Genomic DNA, 9,175 nt, shown 5'->3' with positions numbered 1-9,175 from the left:
TACCAGGAATTTTGGTCCCTCCCTGATGTAGTGAGGTCTAATATGAGCTATCTGATATATTACATTTGTCGACTCGTAAATTTGATGAATGTATCATCCACAAGCAGGCTGACATGCTTGCAGCAACAATGTTAATGTGATGGTGTCATGTCTGTTATGTTCACATCATAGTTTAGCGTGTCATGGCATCATTTGCGACTCTCACACAGGCCACCATGGAGTCCAGTTGTTAAGTTTAGTTATGATTATGATTACCTTTGCTGATTATTATTATGGACAATGTGGTTGTCTACTATATCATAGCAATTTGAGCTTATATGAATATTTAGTGGAATGTGTCCCCACAACACACTGAATGAATATCTTTGCCAAATTTCATGGCAATCCATCCCATAGTTTTGGAAATGTTTTGGTTTGGATTAGCATGGCTAAAGAGAAGGACTGACAGAAGTGAAGATTAATTAAATTACTTAGACTCATGTTGGACACACAGAGCTGTGTAGTATAAAGCGTGTACATTAAAAATTAACTTCTCTCTACAAGCAAACTAATATAAATTTTATTTTTATTTTATTTCCACAAACAGCAATGAGTTCACCTCTCAGTAAGTATGCAGTATATTGCGTAATGGAGGAAGGACTAAGAAGTGGTTAAGCATAGCCAGTGTGCAAAAAACATTTTTTAAACATTTTATTAGCTCATTTGTCTATAAAGGTTTTGATTTTTCCAATTAGATTTTTATTCGACTAAATAAAATAATAGGAACAACAAACATTTAAAGATCAGCAGTCAAAGGAAGAGTTTGTTAATAGAGCGGTGGATAATTCACGTTAAGTGAGGAATGTTGTTGGGCTGCTTGCTATAGGGTGGGACAGACAGGTTGAAACAGTTGTTTCAGTGCAGAGTCAGAGTTACTCTTAACACTACATCATAATAGTTATGGTTTCAAGGACCTTGTCCGCTCTTGTGTGTGTTTCTTCTGTGATTCTGCTCCCGGCTGTATGGGGTGAGTTCTGTGTTTTTTCATCAGGTTTTGATTTGTTAGCATTCCCTTCAGTCAGTCACAATGTGAGACCAAAATGACCCAGATAAGTCAGGTAATAGCTACAGCTTTACTTGTTAGTCGGACCACGAATGGAGCCACTTGTTCCAAGTTTGAATGTCTATGTATGTTATCTATGCATGTTTAAGAGACAACTTTAACTGTTAATCTTACCAGTTCATGCTATTCTGTAACTCCTTGATCTCTCACCCCTCTGGCCTTCAGTGTGACCCTGTGTTTTATATGTTACAGCTGATGAGTGTAGCAGCTACTGGGACACAGATGGTTTTTACCATGAAACTCAGCAATGTGTCAGTCAGTACTGCTGTGGAGACTGCAACAACAGATACTGCTGCAATGAAAAGAAGTACCGTCTGACTCAGGAAAAACAAGAAAGCTGTCCTGGAGGGTGTGCTCCTGTTTCACCTGTGTTTTACTCTACATGATAAAACATACATTTTTTTTTAAATGACAGTTACAGGATGTAAAAGAATATCAGCATTTTAAAGACATGGAATTGTGTTAATCATTATTCTTTATGTTGCTTTCTGTGACTTTCCCCAGTGTTAGCCTTGGGCAGAAAAGGAAAATTGCTATACTTCTGGGAAGCATTTTAGGATCCATTATTCCCATCATTGTATGCGTGGGTCTTATAATCTGCTGTGTGGCTCCTTGCTGCTTGTTCTACAAGAAGTGTCGAAAAGGACGTAATCAAAGGCACCAACGTAAGATGCATTTTTGGTTGCAGTTTACTTTATGCAGGCAACTGCAGTCTTTTTTGCATACTCTGTGTGCAAACCTTCACAGTTACAGTTAATAACTGAAGAAGAATACCTTCTTTTCAGCAAACTCAATCTCTGACTTTACCTACAGCTGGAACAACCACCACCACCGCAGTCTATGCAGCACCCCAGCAGCCACTCTCCCCCTCTGGATATCAGCCATCTTATCCAGGCTACCAGCCTGTACCTGTCCAGCCTGGATATGGAGGCTCACCTGATCCTACAGCACCGCCACCCTCATACTTAGAAGCAAGTGAGTTATTTCATGACATCTGTGAGTTTAATAATTCTGATTCAGTCTGAGAGGAGTATCTGGGTGTAGCAAGTAGGTTAGTGGCACCCAGTTGTCCAAGCTAGTCCACCTGTCTGAAACAGAGGATGATATGTATCAGATTCTGCTGTGATTACTATATATTTAAAGGGTTACATTCTGCTCACTGTTGCCAGCATTTACTGATGCAATAATCATCTTCAAAGAAACGTTTGTGATATTCCATGTGTTTATAATACTGCATGTGAACCTAAAGCCTGATACATGTAATTCTTCTGTGTCAAAGAGCTCCATGTTGTCCAAATTCAATAAGAGAAAAGTTATTTCTGGCACTCTTGGTTCCAGAAAGGGAATATGTTATATGACTGCAGTGTTGGAACACTGCTATGGCTCTGACTTGCATGAAAGTCTCCCAATTAAATTATAAATAAAACAGGTCATCCACCAATTCATCCACCTGCCAGGTGGGTGAATTGCCTTTGGGAAAAGGATGAATTAACAAAACTGTGTTCAAAATAAGAGAGAATGTGCGCATAGAAAGAATATTGTATCTTTTAATTCAAACTGGAAAAATGGGAGTAAAAATAAAAGTGGGTTTATATTTTTGTTGAAGGCATTCAGACATGTCCTCTATGCCAAAACGATTTCTCGGTCACAAAGTTGAAATGATTAAAACTGATGGCCATAACTAATAAGCTCATGACATTATCCAGGAGAGTCCAGTGTTTCCACTAACTTCACAACTCTTTTAAGAAGACATGAATGGGCCACATCTGTGCATTGGGTGACATGTATATTGATTACCATGATCACTATCTACCTCTCATACAGTAATGTTTGGTAAGAACTACGTTGCTGACAGGATGGGGAGGTCTTGTCACTAGATGTTAACAGTAACAATAAAAGAATAACACCATATCATATTACCAGTATTATTCTTTCATTATTAGCATTACAAACCAGTATCTTAGAAAAAAGGAAGAATTTAGAAAGCCACAAAACATTCAGTAAAGACAAACCAATATTTGTTTTTGTCTTTTCAGCCAATCCAGGCCACTCTTCTGCTGCGTTCAGTCCAGGACATCCCATGTACCCACTGCCCAGCCAGGCTTGGCCCCCACCACATTCAGATGAACTTGCACAGCCACCCTACAACCCTGCCTATGGTCCAAACCCCTAAACCAGAACAAACCCTCAACCAAAATCCTGCATGCTTTAAAACTCTGGTTGCACTGCTATTCTCATGGGAATGTAAAATGTCTCAGTTACAGTATGTTGATATGAAGGCAACCCACTTTGCATGATGTCAAATTTTACAGACACACACGCACTCACAGTTGTGTTGTCATCACTTTTGGGGACATTACACAGACTTACATTAATTTCCCGGAGGCTTAATCACCACGTAAACATAACAATAAACATTACTTTCCTAATCCTTAATTCTAATCCTTGCCTTAACGTAACCCTTACCAGAACCTCACCTTACAGCAAGTCTTCACACTAATATTAAATGATTTATGTTGTGGGGACTTGCATTTTGTCCCAATAAGTAAGGCAGGTCCTCATTTGACTGTGTAAACAGATTTTTGTCTCCACAACTACAGGAAAACACATCCACACACACACACACACACACATGCACACACACACACGAAGCATCATAGTGGTACATGGATCCATACATGAGTGAGGCTCAGAATGGAACTGGTACTGTGGCAATACCAGGGTAGCCAAGCATGAGCTATTGGTCCACAGAGCATTCACTCGGGACTGCAAGACCAGGCAGAACAACCTGTGCACCACCTAGATTGACTACAAGAAAACCTATGACTCAATGCCACACACATGGATACTGGAATGCCTGGAAATGTACAACATGAACAGGACACTAAGAGCCTTCATAAAGAACTTGATGGGGCTGAGGAAGAAGTCAACTCAAAGCCAATTGCAGAAGTTACCATCAAGTGCGGCATATACCAAGGTGATGCACTGTCCCAGTTGCTGTTCTGCATAGGCCTGAACCCCCTTAGCCTGATCATCGCAAAGAGTGGAAGGATGATACTGAAAGACAGCACAGAAGCGCTAATCATGGCAGCACAAGAACAGGCACTCAGTATAAGATCAATAGAAGCTGGGGTCTACCACACCAGACAGACCCCAGGTGCAGGCTGTGTAAAGATGCCACTGAGAAAATTCAAACTCAGCAATGTGTAAGATGCAGGCAGGAACAGTGTACATGGAACACCATAACCAAGTGGCTGACATAGTATGCAGGAACATCTGCACTGAGTATGGGCTGGAAGTCCCAAAGTCAGAATGGAAGACGCGTCCCAAGATGGTTGAGAATGACCAAGCTAAGGTCCTGTGGGACTTCTATCTATTCATCTATCTATCTATCTATCTAATCATATAATATATAATCATGGGAAACCTACACTGTGATACAAATGTGTGTGTAATTTACACTGCTAAAGCTCATTTTTTTAATTTTTATTTTTATGGGTAGCTAAATCTTTATGAATAATATCTTCAGTAATGGCCATTTGTTTGGCAGTAAACATGACCTATTTAAAATGGAAGTGTTGAGCACTGAAAATTTGGAATTTAAGGAAAGCAACACAAACAAGCATTTCAAGTCAGATGAGCAGATAAAAAATAAATTATGTGAGTTTAAAAAAGGCAAAAAAATAGATAATTCAACTCAAGCACTGGGGCGCACTGAGTAGAATATTTAACTTGACATTTGGTTTCACTTTCGTAGAAAGAAGTCCTAAAGATGAAAAAATCTGTCAACCCCCCCCGCCAAAACAAAACAAAACAAAAAAACCCACACACACCAAAAAACAGAAAACAAAACCTCAGCCCAAACTGTACCATTAACATTAGTTTTAGGTTGGATCTTTGTGGCAGTCACTTAAGATCCTGCTAGTGAGAAGCCATTCAGCTCACCTCCCAGCCTCATTCTTAAAGGCAGTGGTTTAACTTAGGGACCATCAATAAATTTGTTTGACTGGCACACACCCAACGTTTTTTCTTACCTTTCTTTTTTTTACCTACCTTTTCATTTCAAACTTTTAAAAATACCTTCTTCTCACCGTGCCAATATTAGTGAATATTACAATTTAAAAAATTATGGTTAGTCTCATAAAGAACACCTACTGTGACTGCTAACTTGTAATTAATTTATTTTTATGAAGTGGAGAAGGTGAACACTTTAGGTTGACAATGATCAACGTCAAAGAGAACCTTTAACGACTACAATTTCTTAAGGAAACTTAAGTGATGTCTTGTCAATCTTCAACTAAAGGTGGGCACATGCAGACAGAACATGCAGAATGAACATTCATTTACAAAAAACAAATAAGCTGGTGAGGTGTCTTTGTGTTTTTTTGGAGAGGGGTTAGCAAAATGTGAAACATGACATAAACGCTACTGAAAAAAATGAAAATATTCATAACTAATACATGAAACACAGAGGTTCAAGAGTGTGTCTAAATTATTTTCTATTTAGATATTTAAGCAAAATAAACTAATTAAATATTCACAGTCAAAGTAGTTGTATTAAATAGGTATTGAAAATAACATTGGTTACGTGTCAGGTAAACAGTAATTTATTGATAGTTCCTAAATGTAATCAACGCGTTTAGCAGCGATGCTCTGATAAACACTCTCACTGCCGACTCTGTGAGAAATACGAAGAAGACGCCGCAGTGTTGGATCCAGAATCAACGTCTGTCGAGTAACCGACTCGAAACTAACTTCTTCACGGTGCGGTATGGAGTAAGTTTTATCCAAGTTTTTATTTCGACAAGTTTTGGACTTTTAGCACTTCCGCAGTCGTTAGCGGACAGTCACAAAATGAAACCAAAAGTCAAGTTGCGCCAGTTCATAGTTAAATTGTCACAGTTTCACACTTTAAACTTTGTATATGCTTCTCAATGTGAATGCTGTCAATGCCTCTTACACGAGTGTTTAAAAAGTGACAACTTCAAGTTCAGCTTCAAGTTCAGGTCATTTTTTCAGTCCATGTTATGTTATAACATTCAACTGACTCTCACCCTTTTCACCACGACCCCGTGTTACATGTGTTACAGCTAATTACTGTAACAACTGTTGGGGACAGAGAGGGCCCCATCAAAATGCACTCCATGACACAAAGACTTGATAAAAGAGACAGTTTTAGGATATGAAACAATATCGGCATTTTAGAGAAATGTAATTGTTTTTATCATTATACATTTTAAATGGTCTTTTTTTGTCTTTTCCCACGTGCCTCAAGCCATACTCCCGTGCTTCTCGGAGGCATCTTAGGATCTATTATTCCCATCATCCTCTGTGTGAGTTTCGTCATATGCTGTGTGGCTCTTTGCAGCTTGTTGTGCAGGAAGTGTCGAAAAGGACGCAGCCAAACGGCCCAAAGTAGGACACAGTTTTGTTTTTCCTTTTTTTGTACAGGCAACTGAATACTTTTTAAATACGTTATATACACAAGCAGCTGTAGTTACAGGAATAGTTTGGACATGCTGTAGTATGCTTAGGCCTTTTCAAACCAATCTCAATGTACAACTTTACCTACAGCTGGAACAACCACCACCACCGTAGTCTATGCAGCACCCCAGCAGCCACTCTCCCCCTCTGGATATCAACCATCTTATCCAGGCTATCAGCCTGTACCCGTCCAGCCTGGATATGGAGGCTCACCTACAGCACCGCCACCCTCATACTTAGAAGCAAGTGAGTTATTTCATGACATCTGTGAGTTTAATAATTCTGATTCAGTCGGAGAGGAGTATCTGGGTGTAGCAAGTAGGTTAGTGGCACCCAGTTGTCCAAGCTAGTCCACCTGTCTGAAACAGAGGATGATATGTATCAGTGAGGGTTACCTCATTGACAAAGATGGACGACATGACAGCTGCCCAAAAGTGAAGCCAAAACACATCCATCACCCCATGGTGGCTCGATTCACTAAGGATCATGAAACCCTCTCCTCAATGTTTTCACACATATACATATCAATATATATCAGATACATTTTTCACAAAGATGTTTTTTGACATTTTAGGTAGTTCTCACCACACTGTTATATGTTCAAGTGTTCTTTTTTGTTGTTTTTTGATAAAAATGGTTGTAATTAGGTATTTGGTGCTATAAAAAGGGGTGAGACATCATGATTGACAACTGAGTGCTGCTTGTGATTGGGTCAGACTGGTCTATGGGTGGGAACTTAATAGCATGGCTCCACCACCTGATCACTAATGAACAACACAAGTTAGCAGTCCAAATATCTGGAATATTTTGGCTTCACTTTTGTCCAGTGTGAGTAAGTGGAAAAGAATCAATGGATTGCCTCCTTATTTCTATTAACAAACCATGTCAGCATTTACTTATAGCAAAACTCATTTTTAAAGTCACTTTTAAAAGTCTGGTGACACTCCTGACATCTTATTCCTCTGTGTCATAGAGCTCCATGGTTGTCAAAAACCAATAGAATTACAAAGTTGGAAGTTATTTCTGAAAATTAAAGTTCTGTTATTATTTTTCTAAAGACAATGTTGCATGACTCAGTGTTGGAGCACTTCTGCACCTTGGACTGATATTAAACTCTTGCAATGAAATCTTAAGTTTCAGATATTAATAACTGCATTAGAAAATATCTGGTTCAAAATTTTTCATCAGTGAAAAAACAAATATTTGTTTTATCTTTTCAGCCAACCCAGCTCTCTCTTCAGCTGCATTCAGTCCAGGGCAGCCAATGTACCCATTCCCCAGCATGCCTTATGCACCACCACCACCACCATCACATTCTGATGGACTTGCACAGCCACCCTACAACCCTGATTATGACCCCAAACCCTAACTTACAAGAACAAAGCACTGTATGTTTTAAAACTCTGGTTGCACAGTGTGTGTGGTTTACAGTATGTTGATGCAAAGGAAACCCACTTTGAAGGATGTCAAATTGCTCGTTGAACTGTTGTGCCTTTAGAACAATTGGAATCATGTTCTTCTTTTTCAGTGAATACCAATTGCCACTAGAGGTCGCCTCTGTCCCACTTTTATTTTGAATGGAAAGATGAACTATTGGGATACTGTGTGCTGCCTGCGAACTCTTGTTATCAGGTGTATTTTTTCTACATGTCTGTTTAATCATATAAATACTTCTTGCAAGGATTAAAATCACAGGTATTTATACCTCTTGATGTTCAGAATACATTGTTGGTTGGCTTTTTTCTTTCTATACCCTTATGTAAGGGGTGTAGATTCCACTAAATCTTATGCACTTTAAATCTGCTTGCAAATGAAATCAGTGTTTGTTATAAAAATCCAGAATGTTGTTACTAAATGTTATTACCTAAAGTGAGACAAAATCACTGTGCTCACTTTAGCCTGTTACTGTGGTATCATGTGCAGTTTAATAGCTAGAGTGGACATGCTTGCATTTAATCCCATAATTACCAGTGCCACTGCCTCTTATAGCATCCTGCGCCCTCTATTAATCAATACAGTAATAGTGCTGACTGTGGCTATCTCAGTGACTGAAGTAACAGGGGGCTATAACAGGAAAAATGACCCTGCCTTGATGTGCTGCTCCCTGCTTGCCATCTAAAATAAGATCTCTCCTTGAAGTGTGGCTCAGACTGCTAATGAGCACTTGTGTAGGGATGCCAGTGTCATGGACATTGTGGCAGATAATCTTTACAGCCAGCCCATTCTACTGTTTTCTTCCTCTCCATCCCTTCCTTCTTCTCTTTTTCCCTTTCTCACAACCATCCCTCTGACTGTGCTTTGTTCTGTCTGAAAGCATTCTTGTTTGGCCTCCTGCCCGAGCTGCCATTAAGATGTTTTCAGCATTTTCTTGACATCCCACACAATTCCTTTTTTCTTTTTTCCCCTTTTCTTCTGTTTTGTGAAATTCTTTTGGTATTTACAGTGTAGCTAAAATCTGAGCTGCCTGGCACATGGAGATCAATGAGGAGTCACACTATGGTGTTTGATATCCGAAATCAACCCTTTTGCTCAGGTTTTAGATACTGAGGACTCTGCACTGAGCCAGTGAGCTGTACGTGGGAGCAACTG

The 9,175-nt window shown here is 39.4% G+C and overlaps 1 protein-coding gene across 2 annotated transcripts; it reads left to right on the top strand.

Annotated features, from left to right (window-relative positions):
• Positions 1–849: 849 nt before the first annotated feature.
• On the top strand, positions 850–8,309 carry LOC124056147 (protein shisa-5-like). 2 transcript variants are annotated; one of them, XM_046383288.1, is made up of 5 exons: positions 850–1,006; positions 1,295–1,451; positions 1,607–1,767; positions 1,916–2,077; positions 3,139–3,533. In XM_046383288.1, the coding sequence occupies exons 1-5, from the start codon at positions 940–942 to the stop codon at positions 3,273–3,275; spliced, it is 684 nt and encodes a 227-aa protein (XP_046239244.1). In that variant the 5' UTR covers positions 850–939; the 3' UTR covers positions 3,276–3,533. The 2 variants fall into 2 exon arrangements, with proteins under 2 accessions (XP_046239244.1, XP_046239243.1); XM_046383287.1 differs by lacking the exon at positions 3,139–3,533 and adding an exon at positions 7,807–8,309 and having other exon boundaries at positions 852–1,006.
• Positions 8,310–9,175: the final 866 nt, after the last annotated feature.

This window comes from Scatophagus argus, chromosome 3, assembly GCF_020382885.2.
Source record: "Scatophagus argus isolate fScaArg1 chromosome 3, fScaArg1.pri, whole genome shotgun sequence".
Lineage (NCBI taxonomy): Eukaryota > Metazoa > Chordata > Actinopteri > Scatophagidae > Scatophagus > Scatophagus argus.
The sequence above is the reverse complement of the archived record's forward strand: the minus strand, read 5'-3'. Positions and strand labels throughout refer to the sequence as shown.